We start from the raw sequence: 19020 nt of genomic DNA, 5'->3' as shown, positions 1-19020 counted from the left end.
ACCCACCGGGACCCCCGGGAACGGCTGGGAACCCACCGGGACCCGCTCCGAACCCACCGGGAACCACCGGGACCCCCCGGGGCCGCCCCCAGCGCCCCTCCGTGCCCCACACCTCATCCATTTGTGTTCCTAAAAGCGTTTCCTGCAGGAAAGGGGGAATCTCCCCCCGGCCCTGCAGCAGAGTTTGTCCCGTACCCGCCCGGGCCAGGCGCCGCCGCAGGAGACAAAAACGAGGCGTTTAAACCCATTTCTTTCAGCTCGGGCCTTGCCCGTGGCACCGACACGAGGCAGGGTAGAAGATTGAAGATTTTGGTTTTAAAGCAGCATTGGCACTGAGCTGGGATTGTGCAGGGGTTGGGTGGGACACAGGGCAGATCCTGCACTCCTGGAGACAGATTAAAGAGATTCTGTCAGAAAACAAAAGGAAGACTGGATTTTTTTTTGACAAACTGGAGTTTGCTGAGCGAAGCTGGCAGGGATTTCAAGCAGAGTAAAGGATGCTGCGATTGAAGTCTTGAACTTGCGTTTATTATCAAAGTCAGACTGTTTACATCTGTCAGGTCAACGAGATGCCACAACTACAAAAAAAGATTGTGCACATGGCAGTTCCAATGCAAAAAACCAGTAAAACGGGGCTCCCTCAGTTAAAAAAAGGACTTAAAATTACTCCAGAAAGCAACCGGGTGGGGCTGAAGAGCTTTACATCCAGCGGCAGGGGCGGCAGGGCGGGCGGCTTTAGGCGTTGCGGTCGATCCGCACGTCGATCTCGCGGCCGCGCAGCTGCAGCCCGTTCATCATGCGGCACGCGCGCTCCGCCACCTCCGGCGACTCGAACCGAACCACCCCGCAGCCCTTGGACTTGCCGTTCTCCATCTTGATGTCGGCGTAGAGCACGTGGCCTGCGGGCACAGCGGGCACGGCACGGTGAGCCCCGGCACGGTGAGCCCCGGCACGGTGAGCCCCGGCACGGTTAACCCCGGCACGGTGAGCCCCGGCACGGTTAACCCCGGCGTGGTGAGCCCGCGGCGCTCCCGGTTCCCCGCCCGGTGGATTTATCCCAGCTCGGGATGTGGAAGGAGCAGAGCACGAGCTCTGTCTGGAACGGGAGCCCAGGCTCCAGCTCACAGCCCAGGCTGGGTTTGGCTGCCGTGGAATCACGGAATGGTCTGGGCTAGGAGGGATCATCCACCTCCCGCTGTCCCAGGTGCTCCCAACCCCATCCTGGCACTGCCAGGGATCCAGGGGCAGCCACAGCCGCTCCGGGAATTCCATCCCAGCCAGGAATCCCTCCCCAGTATCCCACCTGGCCCCACCCTCTGCATTATCTGGCCATTATTCATATTCATTCCTCAGAGTGAGGAAAACAACTCACCACATTCATTGAATTTATCTTTCAGCATTTTCCATGTAAAATCAAAAGGCAGCTGTGGGAAGAGAGGAATAAACCATCACCGAGGCTCCACTGAACGACCTGCAGGCACCCCCAGCTCCCCACACATGGAACCCAGCCCAGGACAGCCACTGCCATAAAACTGTGGGACCACAGTGAGCCAGGAGCTCTTGTCCTGGGATGGAAATGGCTCCAACTGCCCCCAAAATCTGGCAGCGTCCAGTACTGGACACTGTGATTGGAAACCGAGCATGGATGAGATCAACACACCAGTGACAATGAATGCCACGGGTGGGAAAGGGCAGGAGGGGGAACGGGGGAGCACCGAAAGGAAGAAGGGGTACTCACATTCCTCACAAATATCTGGCAGGCTTTCCGGGCCACGCCGGCCGCAGGGCCTCCGGCTCCTCCCAGGGACCCTGCAAAATTCCCTGCAAAGTTGCCCCGCTCCATGTCCATGGGCCGCTCGAAGTTGCTGCCCATGGGCAGCCCCATGCGCTCGATGCCTGCCCCCATGCCCTGCCCCATGGGCGGCCCCATCCTCTCCATGTTGGCGGCCCCGATGCGCTCCAGGCCCATCCTGTCCATGGGCGCGGCTCCCATCCTCTCTATCCCGATCCTGTCCATGGGCGGGCCCCCGATGCGCTCCAGCCCCGCGGGCATCCTCTCTATCACCTGCCCCATGCCCGCGCCCATGCCGGCGGGCACCATGCGCTCCAGGCCGATGCCCATCCTATCCATGCCCGCGCCCATGCGCTCCACGCCGGAGCCCATCCTGTCCATGGCGCCGCCCACGCGCTCCATGGCGGCTCCCATGCGCTCGATGCCGAAGCCGATGCCGGAGCCCATGCGCTCCATGCCGGAGCCCATGCGCTCCATGCCCGGCCCCATGCGCTCCAGGTTGGGGGCCAGGTGGTCGATGCCCAGCGGGGCCATGCGCTCCATGCCCGAGCCCATCCGCTCCACGCCCGAGCCCATGCGGTCCAGCACCAGCCCCATCCTGTCCATCTCCGAGCCCACCCGCTCCATCCCGTGCCCCATCCCGGCCGGGATCCGCTCGATCCCCGCGCCCATCCGATCGATGCCAGGGGCCATCCTCTCGATCCCGGGAATGCTGGCGTTGCCACCACCTGCAACACAACACACACGGCATCGGCGCCTGGCAGGAACCCGAGCGGCTGCTCGCTCTGCTGGGGTGAATCCCAACGCTCAGAGCTCCCTCCCAAACCCAGGTGCTCAGGTCAGACCCCCCTGCCCCAGCCCTGGGACCCCAAGATAAGGAGCTGGAGCTGCTGGAGCCAGTCCAGAGGAGGCTCTGGAGCTGCTCCAGGGCTGGAGCCCCTCTGGAGCCAGGCTGGGAGAGCTGGGGGGGCTCACCTGGAGAAGCTCCAGGGAGAGCTCAGAGCCCCTTCAGGGCCTGAGGGGGCTCCAGGAGAGCTGGAGAGGGACTGGGGACAAGGGCTGCAGGGACAGGACACAGGGAATGGTCCCCACGATTCTGAAATGTTGTGATTTGACCAAATTAAGTCTGGAAAATGATGGGGGAGCTCTGTCTGCTCAGAGATGTTCGGGTTCAGCTTTGCTCCCGAAATTCTGCAGTTTCATTACTGAGATTGTCCAGTGTTCCCAGGGAATGTGTTTGGAAGTTAAATGGGACACAGGCAGCGGGTGAAGCAGGATTTTGTTTTCATTGACAAAAATTAACAACTTCCCAGCAGCATTTAAAAGCCAGACAGCAAATTCCTACAGCAAATATAAAAACTGGGGGTTTTTTATCTGTATCACCCCCATAATTTTTGTGAGCAGTTCAGGGATGAAAAGCAGACAAGAAATGGATTTCCTTTACTGCACTCACCTATTCCCCTCTCCAAGGTCTCTCCAAAACTCCGGGACATTCCCATCTCATTTCTTCCAAACTCCCTCTCAAATCCCCCTCCCATGGCCCGATCCATCTCTGCAAAGAAGAAGGTGGAGAAGTTTGCAGGGGGGTTTTGTGACCCCTGAGGGAACATTTTACCACAGGAATGGTTTTGAAGATCCACAGCACAGGAAGGTTTTTGTGGTTTTGTCCTGATCCTTCTGTCGTGGTTTCAGGAGCCCAAAGCCCCAGGGAAAAGCAGGATTTACCCCAAAACACATGGGAGGCTCTGGGGACTGGACCAGAATCCTTCTGAATAAACCAAATTCAAGGTACCACCAACGAATCTCTGTGTTTGTGCAGCTCAGAGGCCACAACATCAGCTGGAAAATCCCCAAGTTATTCCCATAAAACTGAGAAGAGGCTCTGGAAAGAGGGATCCCTCCCAGGGAAGGCAGCAGAACACACAAAAACCCAGTGCCTACCACTCATCCTGCCCATGTTCATCCCGGCTGGGAAGCGGCCGATGTTTTCCATGCCACCAAAGGGACCTTCCATTCCTAAAAAACAGATTTTCCAGGGATTCCTGAGCACTGCATTCCAGCTGCACACTGCACAGCCAGCAGCTGCTGCCACACGACATTCCCACAGGCACCAGACAACTCCCTGCCAGCGGGGTCAGGATTTGGGCATTGTAAAAATCACAGAGCGGTTTGGGTTGGGGGATTGAGGGCGCGGTTCCAACCCCCCAGGGATGGCACTTCCACATCTCCTGAGCTAAGGAAGCACAGGTCAGGTTTTGTGGGATGTACCCACCCTCCCCACACACCTGCAGCAGTTTCAGTACCCAAAAAGTGGGTGTGATCTCCCAGCACACCAATTCCTGCCACACGCACACGGCTCAGCCCGCGGGACTTGCACGAAGATCAAGAACCACAGCTTACCTCCCATTTTATTCATTCCAAAGCCCATGCCTTCCATTCCCATTCCTCAAAATAAAAGAGAAAGCTTTATATAGCAGGTGTCACCCAAGAAATTCCAGCCAGAGGCTGCAGAACTCAAACCACACAACACATCCATGGCTTGGGTTGAAGAGCTTACATGGGATAACTCTGAGGAGATTCCAACATTCCTGCTCAGAAAATCAAGCAGCAAAGGGGAAAAACCCACTGGCGTTTTGACATGGAAAGCTGAGTGTGTGCTACTTTTTTAGGTGGCTCTTTGAAACTTGTGCTATTTCAACAGATCCTCACCAAAGATTTGCAAGCCCACTAAAAGTGTTAAAAGTGAGAGATGGTTTGGAGTTTCATGGATCTTTGCAGTGTCTGCTGCTCATGCTCAAGAGTCAGAAAATGAGAGCTGTGTCTTGACCACAGTGAAAAAAAAATAAAAAAATGGAGCAGTTGGTTAAATTCAAGTTTCCATTATCAAGCTGAACAAAAAAACTCATTTGGCTTTAACATTCCTAAGAAACTACCAACTTTTTTGGGGAGGCAAACAAAGCTATCTACCTTCTACACAGCTTAAAGCTCTCATGAAACAAAAGCATAGGAGTAATCTTCTTACCTCCAGGTCCCATGTTGCCCATTCCCATGCCTTTGTTTAAATGATTTGCATCAATAGGTTGACCTCCAGGTCCTAATCCCATGCCAATACCACCAAGACCATCTGAAGAAAATATTCAGATATCAAAAAAGCCTTCTTTCCATAGTTTGACAAAACAGCAAGTTTTATTTCTTAAGTAATTGACTTTCATTCTCCAAAAAAAGCTTGCTGTGTCCCCCCTGTGGGGTGTGTACTGAAAGCAGGGAAGTGTGGAGCAAATCAAGAGTAGATGTGTCTTGAAATAGGCTAAAAACTATCTCCAATTATTTGGTTTCGTGTTTAAATTTCCATCTTACTGCTGAGAAAACTCGGTTTGGAGCTGACTCCTGAAAAAGAACCGGCTAGAACACTGCTTGCTTTGGGCAAAGTCCTCGGCTGAGGAGGGCGGAGTGGGCAATTTGGGAGAAGATTCCCCTAAACCTGTGCACAGTTCTCAGCCTGGCTTGCCAATGGCTCATTTCCCCCTCTGCCAGGGCTGGCCCCGTGCAGGGGAGAACTGAGGCGCCAGGAGCAGCCTACGGTCAATGACAGCCACCGATGGAATTGCGAGCACACAGCCAGCCTCTCTCCGAGCAAACACAACGCGGCGTTCCCAGGCAAGGAGCTCAACCTTCCTCAACGATTCCCCAGCCCAGAGAAAGAAGAAAAAGCCCTTTTTTTTTTTTTCCTGAAGCAGGAAGAAAAGTTCTCTGCTTGGCACAAAAACCAGCTCGTGGCATCCTCTGCCTGCAGGATTCCCTCGTTTCCAGCTCAGCACTGAACACAGGAGTGTTGAATCTTGTTTTAAAACAGCACAAGGTCCCCCTTCCCCGCCCCAGTAAAGGCCAAAATCCAGGCTTCCAGAGGGATTTAGGGAGTTTTACACCAAGGTAATGGAACTGGAACCCAATGGCTTTGTCCTGAAGAGAGGAACATCCTTACAGTGATCCTGCTGCTGAAAGCTGAACTAGGGAGGGACTAATTAATGATCATTAATAATGGGCAATTTAGCAGCACACAACAGGTCTGGTTCCCAGGAAGAAAAGAGCATCTGTCTGAATTCCGAGAATCCCAGAACCCCAGACTGCTTTGGGTTGGAAGGGAGCTCATCCTCTCCCAGCCTGTGCCCTGGGCAGGGACCCCGGCTGCTCAGGACAGTCCAAATTCCTCCAGCAGCCCCAATTTAGCTGCACTGGAACAAACTCAGCCTCCAGCTCTTCCAGTCCCAACTCTTCTCTTCAGTATTCCCAGCATCTCATCCCAGCGTGGGAGGGGCCTTTGGAGGGCCTCAGTTCAGCCTGGATCAAATCCACAGCTTTGGGGTATTCCCAGGGATGGAGACCCCACAGGAGCTCTGAGCAACCCTGCCAGGAATGTTTCCTTACATCCACGTGCAGTCTGTGGATTTCCACTGCTGGTTTAGACTCGATCTTTTGGTTCATTCAAATTCCAAGTTGGAAGGAGCAGCTTGGGGCAGCCAATTATTCCGAATTTCCATCTCCTGGGTTTTGGTCGGTGCTTTCTGCATCCTGCACCTCCAAGAAGAGCCTGCTTCCCTCTTCTTTCCATATTTAATACACTGATAACATCTCCTTGGGAAATTCGAAGGCCTGGAAGACTCCCAGGTCCTGAATTCAGCCCTTCCAATTTAAGGGAAAAGATTCCATTCCCAGAGCACCGTCCCACAGAAGGAGGTGCTGACTGATCCAATGTTTCCATTAAATCCCACTATTAATGGAAGGCACTGGGATCTTGGAACTGCAATGGAGAGCTCTGGAAGCCTTGAGAAGGTGAATGTTTTAAGACAAGCTTCTGGCCATGAGCTGAAAGAAGTATCCAAAAAATCACCGAGCAGCTCTTCTTCACTATTCTCCCTTCTGAAATTATTCAGGAATTTGGATCCCAGGTTTCCAGATTGAACCAGAGTTTTTTACTGGGGCTGGGACTGGTTCCCAGGTGCTGAACAGCCAAAGAAAAAAGCAGAAGATGTTGAATCATGCAGGGGACACTTACGAGGGAGTTGTTGGGGTCGCTCTGGAGGGAAGAAATCTCCTTTGGGAAAGGCTCGTTCGTCCTAAAAGGAATTCAACACGTTAAAGCTGGCAAGGAAAGCAAGAAATTATTCCCTGATGCTTAAAATTTTGAATTGAAATACAGAAATTTCAAGTTAAAGCAGACTTGACTGTAGTTTTGATTTGTCTTTTAGCAGAATAATCTGAATTAACCTTCCCTGATTGCATCAATTCAGGAGACAACAGACAAATCACACATTTCCCCCTCTGGATTTTGATCCACCCTCGAAACCACAAATCCCCAAGTCAGGAGTGCATTCCCAGGTCAGGAAGCAGTGGGAATGGGGAATGGGGAATGGGGAATGGGGGTGTCCTCACCATTTTGACGTGCATGGGTCTGTCAAAGAGCAGTTGCCCATTGAACATCGCTGGGGGTGGTTAAGGATCGTTGTTCAAGCACTGAGGGCTCTGACAGGAGCACAAAAACCCCTCAGAAAATCCCATCTCCTCAATTATCAACCACAGATCATCCCAAATCCTTCTGCCTTCTCCAGGACTAAAAACCCTTGAAATCCAAATATACTGAACATTCAAAAAAAGGCTTTTTGAAATTAAAAAAAAAATTATAAAAACACATTTCTGGGTAAGATTAAGTTCACAACGAGATAGAAAGCGTAACTCTAAGTCAGCCCCAGTGTTTAAATGTTTCCTCAGTCACTTCATCCATAGAAATCAGGGAAAGTTCCACAGCAACAACCACTTTTTGAAGTGTGCCATTCCAGCAAATCCTCTGTGGGTGCAGTGCAGAAGGGAATTAACACTCAAACAGAAACTTTGGGAAATGGAAGGGGGAATATTTTCCTCCTTTCCACACCATAACCAGGAGCTGAGAGAGAAATACCTGGAATTTTATTGCTGTTTGTTTTCTAGGTAGCAAATCCTTGCTTGGCCAGTGGAAGGACACAGGAACAGGAAAACACCAGCTCCGTGTGCCTTGGCACAGGGACATTTTCCTTTCCAGACAAATCTCAGAGAATTGTGTTTTAATACTAATTACAACCCAGAGACAGAAACTCATCTGGGCCAGAAGTACATTCATCCACTCAGGAAAGGGAATTTCCTTTGCCAAAGATCCTGAGCAAAGCGCAACAACTCCTTCAGGATGGAATTTTGTCTCTGTTTCGCTTTTCCTTCCATTTTCCATCCACTACAACTTGACCTTCCCTGCCCTGGAGCACAATTCCCTTGGGATACAATTCCCACTGTGCCCCATTCCCAGTTTGCTGCCAGGATACAGATGGCCTGCACGGCCTCGATGGCCTGCTCGAAGGTGACGGTGCCGATGCCCCGGCTCTTGCCGTCCTTGTCCTCCAGGATGTCGGCCCGGACCACCACCCCAGCCATGCTGAACACCTCCTTCAGCTTCTTCCAGCCCACCTTGTAGTCCAGCTGGAAAACAGGGCATGGTTGGAAATGCAAGAGAGGTTTCCATGAGGAAACAGCTTTAGTGGGCTCGTGTCCTTCCCTGGCATTGGCACAAAAGCTGCCGCAGAGCCGAGATAAAATTTAATGCAAATACAGAGGTTTGATCCAAAATCCCAATAACAGACCCTGTGGCACAACTCAACTGAGAACCTCCTCTGCACAGAGAACCAAGAGGACACAGAGGAACTTTGCCTGGAATTCCCAAGGCTTTTCCTCCCTGAGATTTGCCCCAGCTGAGAGGCTGATGCTGCTGGCCGTGCAGCAGGGCTGTGGCACTCACGTTGGCCACGAAGACGGTGCTGCCGAGGCGGCCGGCCTGCAGGGCGTGGATGATCTCGTTGGGGATGTTGGGGTTGTTCAGGATGCTGGGGGGGATGTTGATCATGCCGGGGCCGCCGGGGCCGGGCCCGATGCCCATCCCTCCTGCTGCCATCACCTTCTGCATGGCCCTCCTGGCGTGATCCCCGTCGGGGTCCTGGGGACACACACACACACACACAGAGGCACAGGGTCTTTATCCCAGGATATCTGCGCCCTCAGCATTCCCAGCCAGCTGCTTCCCTTTCACTGGCAGTCAGTTTATTTTATTTCAGCCAACACCCAGCACCCTTTATCATTTAAACAATACCTTTATTACTGGTACCCTTTATTATCCAAGTTATTCCTGCCCAGGCATTTCCCTGGTTCCCAATGTGTTTATCCATCATTAATACCAACAGCAAACCTCTGTTAGACCTGTTCCAAACCCTGATAAACCCCCAGTGCCGCTGGAGAGGGTTTGGAATGAACTCCCAGGACTGGCTGTCAATAGCCAAGCCATTAAAAGACGGAAATACATCTTTGAGGTATTCCAGGAAAGAGCCGACTCCATGGAATTGTTGGTGGCATCCATTCATTCTGATGTGGAATTCAAAGGGAAGTTTGTCAAGAACAAACACTCGTGGAGGTTTCTGTGTCAAATCACTACCAAAGGAACTGCAATTAAAGCCAAACTCCTGCTTTGTCCTCACATCAAGTTTAGTCTTGATAACCACAAGTTCAGCAGTGGTTAAAATTATCAGGAAAAGGTTGGCTGGTGTTTTTATCCTATTGAAGTGCTGCTTTCTGTCCATTATCCTCTGAGTCAGCCCTAAACCTTTAACAAGAACCCCCCCTCCCCACCCCACCACCCCTGCCAGAACAGATCCCCCCTTACTTCTTTCACTTTCAAGGGTCTCCCACCGAGACTGTGCTTGTTCAGAACCTCAGCAGCCTTCTTCATGCTCTCTTCCATCTTGAACTCAACCACCCTGTGGGGACACAGCACAGCTCAGCATGTTCTGCTGTCAGAAGCTCCCCTGGATTTCTGGGATCAATTCAGAGAGAACTTACGCGCATCCCTGGCGAGGTGATTTCCCACGACAGTCACAGCGAGGAGGGAAAAGAGAAGAAATAAAGTCAGTGAAAGCCCAAATCACACACAAATATTTTCTTATTAAAGCCAAATCACATCAGTTAAGCCCTACCAGCGAAAATAAATGTAACCTTACACAGGCAAGCCTCCAATACTGGAATTCCATAATTTCTTATGCCTTAGCAGGATTAACCTGGGGTCTCTGAGCTGGTAACAAACACTAAATCCCGACTCCAAGAAATACCACACGCTTCCTGTCACCTGCTCTTCCCTGGCATACAGCAAAACCCTCCACACTCTCACCCTAAATCCATATCCTTCAGGACACTTAGGAGTGCTCCTATTGTCTGATCCTGGACTCGAGGCCCATGAAGGCACTGAACATTTACATTTAGGAATTTACCTCGCTCTACTGGCCCGGGAAATGGAGTTTGCAGCACCTGCTGTTGCACCCTGGCCCTTCCAAACTCAGCCAACCACTCGAGTGACTTTTCCAAAGCACAGGAATATTCCAGAGCCCTGTCCTGCCTGCTGGGCTCCGGGGTCACACGGCCAACGCCAACGGCACGCGGGGAACAGCTCCTGACTGCAGAGCCCACCCCACCTCCTCCCATCCCACAGCACTCCTGACCTAGAGCCACTGCACATCCACACTCTGAGCCTCCCTGGCCTCCTGTCCAGCACACAGAAACATTTCAGGTAGAAAATCCACAAAGAAACTCTCAAACACTTACCCTTGACTTTCCTTCAGCGTCCATTAAGAGCTCCACGTATGTTACCTCACCAACTACAAATCAGATTCCAGACGACACAGATACCAAGGGAGAAAAGCCAAGAAAACAATGGGAATTTAGAACAATCAACAACCGTGTATGGAGCCTCTGCCTTATAAGAAAGCCCAGAAACACTCCATGTTCTCTAGACCACAAAACTGGACAATTACAGGTATGCAGTAAAGGCTTCAAGCACTTCAATATGTTCTTGGTTTTCCTCCACCTCACAAGCCAGAGATTTCTGCAGTTCCCTGGATCTTTAGTGCCCACTCGTTAGCTGAGGCAATCCAAACCCATGGGAAAGGCTGCAGGAACAAGCTTCCTTCGCTTTCCACAGGATGCCGTGCTGGCTCCATAATCCAGAATTTCAAGTGATCTGTTTTTTCTCAGGATTTAAAGACAAAAAAAGGAGTCACACTGAACCAACAGATCAAGAGATCACTGCTTGCCTGCTATTTATTTCAACAGGTTTTTCTTAAGCCACAATAAATTTCATTTTAGCATTAAAATCTGCCGTATTTGCTCTCCAGACAAAACTGTCAACAGCAAAAATCCATGGAAAACTCCACCTGGCCCTTTCCTCACAGGATTGGGATTGCCTCCCTAGGACCAAATAACCCTGGCAGGGACCTCCAGAATGCAACTACCCAAATGGCTGCTGCCTTTGAAGGGACTGGCATACAGAAGAATGGAATAAACACTTTTTTTTTTTTTTTTTCCTTTTTCCTTTCTGGTTTTAAAAGTCCTGGGGTTTAAATTTAAACCAGGAAGACCCCAAGTTGCATTATCTGAATGGTGGAATGTTTTGTTTGTGGGAAACCACGAGCCAGTTGAGTATGAATTTAGTTTGGAGCAGGGAACTGGGGTTTCACGAGACTCTGCCAGGGACAGAGGGAGGTGTTCAGGCTGACCTCCCCCAGGCCCAGCGATTTACAGGACACTGGAAAACTGTGTTTTCTGTGGAAAACTGACAGCCTGGAAGGTCTCTCGTGAAGCTGGAAAAAAAAAAAAAAAAAGGAATGCTTAATGAAACTACTGGTTTTTAATCTCTGCTTCTTATTTTAAGCAACAATTTAGCAGGAAGAGCATTCCAGGCAGAGAGCAGGACGAACAGCTCAGATCCGCTCCTGCTTTTGGGAGGACGAGGTTTGAGGCTGGAAAAGGCTGGCAAGTCCCTCTGAAAGGGACTCCACTGGAGTGTCCAGTGTCATCCACAGCTCCACCAGCTGGATCCATGTTGGTATCAAGCCTAACAAGGAATTCCAGTCTCTAATCCCTCCGAGCTCACGCAGCACACGTGGGATTGTTCCCAAGGAGTTCTGGGGGTTCAGCATTCCCACGAGGTTCTGACGCCATCCAGCTCAACAGCAGCAGCCAGAGTCCAACCTCACCTGGGGCAGGGATGCAAACGGATTCACCCATCCTTCCCAGCTGAGCTCCACTCCAAAACCTCTCCCAGCTTCCAGCTCTGGCACTCCCTGCACTCCCAGCCCCGTCACCTACAGCTCCTCCTGCAGATCCACACCAACAGCTCCCACAGGAGTCTGCCAAGCTTGAGGACACCCAGTACGATTGAACATCTTGTAACCAATCCCTGACTCGGAACCACGAGATCTCCAGGAATCTCTTGGAAAGTTGAGCCTGTGCCAATTTTGCTCAGAGCTTCCCGTTGGAGCCTCACATGAAAACCCAAATATCCAGCCTGAAGTAGCTGCTTTCCTTTAAAGGACACCTGAACTTCCTGAAGAGCCCAGAGTCAGAACAGCTGGAGGGGGAACGACACACTCAGAGCAGCAGCTCTGAGCCAAGACAGAGCCCAGAACCACTGCCACAAAAATGCATTCATTTCACCTTAAAATGTGTGAGAGGAGCCAGCCCTGCCCCTCTGCCAGGAGAACACTGTCTGTGGCCAGCAAAGGAAACCTGCTTTAACAAGTTAGGCTGGGTCACATTTTATTTGGAGTTTTGGGGTTTCTTTTCTAGATCCCAAACCACAGGAAGCCACAGCAAGAACCAGGAGCAGATATCCATGTGCTAGACCAGGATAAATGCCCAGTGACCCTGGCAGGATTCCCTGCTGCCAGAGCACAGCTGGATTCTGCCAGGGAACATCCCACAAGTGGAGAGATTTCATCCAAGCACTAAAACTGTGACTTCAGGAGCCTCCCGAGGGAGGAAACTTCCAGAAAACACCGGCTCCAAGTCACTGCAGGTTTAATTAAGGAACATGTTCCCCGTGGTGTCTTTAAGATTTAACGCAGAGGAGACTGATTTATGCATTTATTTAAACCTCACACTTAAAATGTAGAAATTGCCAATTTCCCAGACCAAGAGACTGGAGCAGAATTTACTGCAAAAACCAGATATCCAAACTGAAGAAAGCTTCAGTGTTATTTATCACAGTCATTATTTTTCCTCCCCTTTAAAACTTTCCCTTTTCACTTCCCAAAGTTTATCAGTACAGAAAATGCCAATGGTCAAGCTGGGCTGCTCCAGCAGAATTCCAACATTCAGCAGGGTCTGTCCAGGAAGCTCGGATCAGGACACATCTGGGAACTCCCCAGAACAAGCTCAGACAGCAATGTCAATTTTAGGTTGGGCAATTTGATTTTAACGATTTGTGACAAGCACAGAGCTCTGAGAGGTGTGAAAAGTGCAGAGAGGGAAGTGTGAGCAAGCACAGACCTGGGACGGGGGAAATGCTTTGCACAGTTATTCCCTGGCCTCCAGGGCCACGAGTAAATACTCAACAGGAAGGAAAACCCCAAACTGGCTGGACGTCTCATCTCCTGAAGAATGAGTGATCCAAGGGGATCAAAAAGCTTCACACTCCCAGTGTGAGGCAAAGCAGGGCTGGCCACAGCTCCTCCCTCATTGACAGACAAAGCCTGGGACAGGCAATCCCTGAGAAGTTACAGGGGGCTGGGGAGAGAAGAGGAGCAAGTTTTACACACACAAAGCCTCAGCTGAAAAGGGAGAAGGAAAACTTTCCCAAAGCAGAGACAGCAGTCAGCAGTTCTGTCACAGATGGGAAAGGGAAACTTCCCTTTTGCAAGAGAACACCCAGACAAAGTGGTGATCTTGGCTCTTGAAGAGCTCAGGCAGCAAAGAGAGTGAAAAGCTCCCTGCAGCCAGGACAGGGCTGAGATTCCTTGGAAAGATGGTGAAAGCCCAAGGGAAACAGAGCAACTCATCAGAGACCTCAGCAAATGGCAGGGGGAATAGGCCAAGGGTGGAACAGCACATCCCTGCCTCATCCCTCCCTCCCTGACTCCCCACAACTGCACAGCGTGACCAAATCCTGGGCACTGAAACTGGACACTGCAGAGCCACTGTCACCAGCACTGGGGTAACTGCTGCTGGAGCAGCCCCAGTGCTCACCGGTGCTGCCACTGGGCAGGGAGAAGGTTCAAAATACAAAATTCAGTTACTTCCATGGAAAACTACTGCCTCTGGAAGCCCTTCCCAAATTCCCGTCAGCGCTGTGCTCAGTCACTTTGGTAACACCTAAGGAGGGAGTTCCAAGCAAGAACATCTCTTCATTCCATTACCAACATTCCCACTGCATACCTGTAATTGAGTTTCTCCAACCAATCCACTGGGAGCCACGGCGTTGGGAGACAGAGAGGTGGCACCTGGAGCAGCCTGGCCACCCCAGGCTGCAGGAACAGCGGCAGCTCCTGCCCCAGCAGCTCCTGCACGCTCGGCACCTCCCCGAGCTCCTGCTGCTACAGCCCCGGCTGCACTGCAGAGCCCGCACACAGGGCCCAGGGTTTCCCCTTGGGCACAGAATTCCGCCTGCTCCCGGAGCCTGGGACGTTTGGCCTGGCGTTCTTACGCTTCCGAAGCAAGAATTCCAACGGGTCGGAGTTTTCCACGGGCACGTTCCTGGGGCTTGGAACTGCTCTGCCGAAGGACAAGGACTGAGCAAGCCCCAGCACAGCTGTCTGGGAGAAGTCCAGAACAACAGCAAATCCAAACTGCTGGATTCATCAGCAGTGCCAAACCCCGGGAAGGAAGATCCCAGTTTCAGCAGGACAAGCCCTGCAGCCAGAAGAGGCTCCAACGTTCCCCTAGGAGCATCTGCTGGAATGAGCAGCTGAACAGCCCGGCAGGAAACAACCTGAGCCCGGCCTCTGCCATCCACGGGAACTGGAGAGAAACCGCCAGACACTGGGAACGGGATTCACCACAGCACAGAGAGCTGGACATCTCCACAGCCGAGATCCCGAGCACCAACGGACCTGGGGCAGCCACGGGGCAGTGAAGGCTCCCTCCATAACCAGGGGCTGTTTGAGCAGCCTTTGAGGCTGACGCTGTTGCCATGACACAAAACCACTGCTGGCTCTCAAACAGCCCCCAGTTAGAGAAGCTCCCGGTGCTCCCAGTCCCAACGGCCGTTCCACAGACTCGGTCCCCCTTTGCCTCCAAAGACAAACATTTGAAACCCTCTGGAACTTTGTTTTCCCCTTCTTTAGGCCACACCTCAAACAGCTGAACTGTCAGTCCTTACCCAGCTCCAGCACAATGACCACTGCCCACTAGCCTGGCCGCTGCTCTGTATCCAGAAGTGCCCCACAGGAAATGTTGTGCTGTTACTCTGAACTCGGTTTAGACATTTTAAGGCCGGAGAAGCCAAGGATTTTCTTGCCACTCCACTGCACTTCCAAAGTGACTTGAAAACTAGAAATCTGGCCACCAGCCTGAAGAAATGACACTAATTTAGACTTGTCACCACCTGAGTACTCAGCTCAATCTCTTCATCTTCCTCAAGAGATGAAGATGTTCAGCAAAGGCAACCCCCATCCACACAGGAATTAAAGGGAATTGTGGAAGGGGGAACACCACAAACCCGATTTCCACAGCCCTGGTTCTGCTGCAGCACGTGCCAAAACACCAACCTGATTTTGCAGGTCACCCTTAAATACATTGAACTGCAACCAATGGCAGCATGGCTCTTGAATCCAGCCCAAACCCCTCCGAATCTGGGGACACAGCTGGATATCCACACACCAGAGCAGGACGGAACCACCTGAATGCCCAAAAAACGTTAAAATGCTTTGGAAAGTTCTGCTGCACTTCAAGGCTAAAATCTGCTGAAAGCCTGGGGTTGGATGGCTAAGGAAAACACTGCTAATCCCGGGATGAGGCTCTGTCAGCTGCACGCCAGAGGCCTCCACAGGACCCGTCGCCTGGAAGGCTGCCAGGGACGGAGGTTGTGCAACACCCAGCAGGGCTCCGGGGAGAGCCTTTCCAAACTCGTGTGGCCAACTGCACCCACAAGTGCAAGTGCTGAGCTACAGCCAGAGCCAGGCTGGAGCGCAGGACAGCCTGGGCCACCCGAGCTGCACTTTACCTTTCTCTTTCACCAGGTCCTTCAGCGACTGCCACTTGACGTCGAAGGGGATGTTGGTGATGAAGGCTCGGTACCTCTTGGCGGGGTTGGCGTAGGGCTCGAAGCGGTTCCCTCCCCTCTTCATCCCCTTCTCCTTCTTCTTCTCATTCGGGGTCGGGCGCTCGCCTTCGCTGCAAGGAGAGAACCCCTGTGAGCTGCAGGGCACGGAGCAGCTCCACCTCCAGAACACAGAGTCACTGAACCCCAGGGCACTGAGGCTGGAAAGGAACCCCAAAGCCCATCCCATTGGAAAGGAAAAAAACAAGGCAACAAAATGCTTCAGCCTCTGTCTCACATAATTCCCTTCACTAATCCAATTAATCTCCTTGCTCACTCAGTGCTGCTGGAGAAGATGCACCAACACATACTGAGGAGGAATTCAGAATAGGAAAAATTTCAGATAGAAAAGTTGAAGTTTCTACAACCTCTCTGTCCCGAGCTTTTCCCAACCTAGGACCTGGCAGCCCTGCAAATTCCAGATCAGAAATCCCAGCTGCAGCCCTTCGGGAGCATTTCAACCCTTGAACAGACAACAGCCTGCACGGAAAAAGGAAATTAAGAATGCAAAGGCCTCTGAATGTTTAAAGTTGAGCGTGTTCCCTGCTTCTATCACCCAGCAGCTGAAGCTTCTTCAGACACAGGGATGGGAATTTTCTAGTCTTTCTCTCAGTGAACTTTTTTAAAACTTCTTAATTAATCAAGTAATTAAAACTCCAAAATTAGACTTGAAATAGGACAATCCTTCTTCCACCTTCATTTCTGTTTGGTTGATAAGTAACACAAAATGTAGTAGTTATGTTAAAAGCTGCACTCAGATTTTAGTGGTTACTCCTTAAAGTGGATTTCCTCAAGGCCACTGAGAATGTGCCCACAGCAGCGTTGGTGTTATCCCTGTGGAAGTGAGAGATCTGCCACGTGGAGCTGGATATTCCAAACAACTTCACCTGGAGACACAACAAATTCCCTGGAGGCATCCCAAATGTAACAGGGTCAGGAAAAACAAGATCACAGCAGAGAGATATCTTCATTTATACTTCCAGGAATTAACTGGCTCCTCATGGAGATAAACTGCTGATTCCATGTTCCCAGGGCTGCTGGAAACACCCTTCCCAAGCCTTGGATTCCCTGTCCCTGGGATCAGGGATGTCTCTGCCCTGCCCAGCTCAAGTTGCACAGTCAATGAAACTGTGTCTGTCAGCATTTTACTGCCCGAAGCGCAGTCTGACTGTTCTTCAATGGGAAAAAAGTAAATAAATATGGACTTTTTTTCCCCCCAAAGTGATACTTTGGAAGCTGAACGAGTTCCTGGTCTCGGGAAACACAAACCCAAATCCAACCTCACGTCCTCAACAGGAATCACAGCACACCAGGCACAACCTGATTCTTATCACCCCGGCAAGGAGACCAAAAACGCCCTGAGGGAAAAAAGTTCTTTCTATTTCATGGATTCGGTACCAAAGCCGGCTTTGCCGACTGTGGAATTTTCATCGAGCATCAGCATTGAGAAAGCGAGAAGCAGCTGAGACTTTTTGTGCAGTTCATCCCCACATCTACAGAGCCGCAACTGCGGCGCTGCTGATCTTGGTTTAAATTTCCATAACATTTTACCGACAGCAGCCACCGGGATTGTGCAACTCCTCCCCGGCACCACCTGAAACTCTCACCCTCGAGGTGTTTGCGCTCCTAAATCCCCTCACGGATAAATCAGCCCCAAAAGGAACGCGCTCGGCTGCAAAACGCGCAGCAGGGATGGGGAGGCTGCTGAGGGCAACGGAGTTATTACAACTTACTGACAGCAAAAAGAGTAATGAACTGAAAACACCTCCACGCTGCACAGCCCGCTCCCCCCGGGGAGGCCTAAACTCCACCAAAACTCAGCAGAAGTTTTTCCTGAGGGGATGGGGATGATCCCGGGGCTCCCTGCCCGCCGGCACCGGGCCCGGAGCGCTGCGGGAGCCGCGGAGGCGCCTTCGGGCCGGCCCCGCCCGGGATCCCAAGGCGCGCCCGGAGGGAGCGGCCCCGCACCGGTAACGACCTCGCCGGGGCCCCACCGGGCCCGCTCCGTCCCGCCGCCCCCGGCCGGGCCCAGGCGCGGGGAGGCCGCACGCGGCCCCGCGGCCCCACCGGCAACGCGGCCCCTCGCGGCCCCCCTACCTCTTGGGGGGCGGACCCCCCGCGCCGGCCGCCCCGTTGGGCGCTGGCGGGGCCGCCGCTGCCGCCGCGGCCGGCGCCGGGGGGGGGTCCATTTTCGCCGGGGGGGTTTGTGGGGCCGGGGCCGGCGCCATTTCCCAGCGCGTCCTTTGTGTGGGGAGCGCGGGGCACGCCGGGACGGCGCCGCCGGCCGGGCCGCCAGGGGGCGCTGCGCCGCGCATGCGCACGAGCGGGAACGCGCGGCTGGCAGGGCGGCGGGAAACGGCGCGTGGGCCGCTGCGCATGCGCGGCGAAGCGGCGCCGCCGCCCGCCCCGGCGGTAATGGCGGCTTTGCGCTGGCGCGTTGTAGCGGCGCCGTGCAGGAGGGGCGGGTAGCGCCGGGGAGCGAGGATCTGAGAATGGGCGGAGCTGACGGCAGCGGCACCTGGGGCTGCCCGCGCTGGCGGGAATAGCGGCTGTGCGCATGGGAGGCGCGCTGTACGGAATGGCGGCAGTGGTAACCGCGCGTGCGCAGTGCGGCGGTGCCGTACAGCATGGCTGCCATGGCTGCGCATGCTCAGTGGAGTGAGCAAAAAAAACCAGCTGCGAACTCCAAAGGGCTCCGAGTCCTCGGTTTTAAGAAAGAAAGTGATATTTTAAGTACAAAACACACTGTTTGTGGACAGCTACCCACATGATGAATATGTGCCATGGGAGATCACGGGAGACTGAAGCCCACATCCCGTGTTGCTGTGAGGAAGCCGAGTTTCCCCCGCTCCAGATCCCATCCCCGGGATCCCCCAGCCCCAGATCCCATCCCCGGGATCCCCCCGCCCCAGCCGGGGACAGCGATCCCCCAGGACCCAAGAATGCGCAGAACTTGTTACGAGGTCTCGGCTCTCCGGCGGACTCTTGGCTGGGTCGCACAAGGCCCACGGGCGCCTCCCGTTGATTGGCAGCTGCAGCAGCCAATAACAGACGAGGATCAGGGGGCCGTGTC

At 52.8% G+C, this 19020-nt stretch overlaps 2 protein-coding genes across 3 annotated transcripts; both read right to left on the bottom strand.

Annotated features, from left to right (window-relative positions):
* Nucleotides 1-506: 506 nt before the first annotated feature.
* On the bottom strand, nt 507-9827 carry LOC102101001 (heterogeneous nuclear ribonucleoprotein M). Of its 2 annotated transcripts, XM_014260332.2 has the most exons (13): nt 9701-9827; nt 9525-9618; nt 8610-8804; nt 8140-8293; nt 7223-7272; nt 6846-6906; nt 4815-4916; nt 4193-4237; nt 3734-3808; nt 3246-3344; nt 1739-2520; nt 1373-1424; nt 507-899 (listed from the first exon to the last, which is right to left on the bottom strand). In XM_014260332.2, exons 2-13 carry the CDS (start codon nt 9600-9602, stop codon nt 736-738), a joined length of 1857 nt encoding a protein of 618 aa, XP_014115807.2. In that variant the 5' UTR covers nt 9603-9618; nt 9701-9827; the 3' UTR covers nt 507-735. The 2 variants fall into 2 exon arrangements, with proteins under 2 accessions (XP_014115807.2, XP_005531683.3); XM_005531626.3 differs by lacking the exon at nt 4815-4916.
* Nucleotides 9828-10298: 471 nt separating this feature from the next.
* Nucleotides 10299-18262, bottom strand: LOC148182499 (uncharacterized). The gene is made up of 3 exons (XM_088067790.1): nt 18045-18262; nt 15852-16021; nt 10299-10509 (listed from the first exon to the last, which is right to left on the bottom strand). The coding sequence occupies exons 1-3, from the start codon at nt 18260-18262 to the stop codon at nt 10445-10447; spliced, it is 453 nt and encodes a 150-aa protein (XP_087923916.1). The 3' UTR covers nt 10299-10444.
* Nucleotides 18263-19020: the final 758 nt, after the last annotated feature.

The sequence above is a fragment of the Pseudopodoces humilis genome, chromosome 28 (genome assembly GCF_049639895.1).
Source record: "Pseudopodoces humilis isolate 2021_Gansu_Grassland_sample_001 chromosome 28, ASM4963989v1, whole genome shotgun sequence".
NCBI lineage: Eukaryota > Metazoa > Chordata > Aves > Passeriformes > Paridae > Pseudopodoces > Pseudopodoces humilis.
Note: the sequence above shows the minus strand (reverse complement) of the source record. Positions and strands in the feature narration are given on the sequence as shown.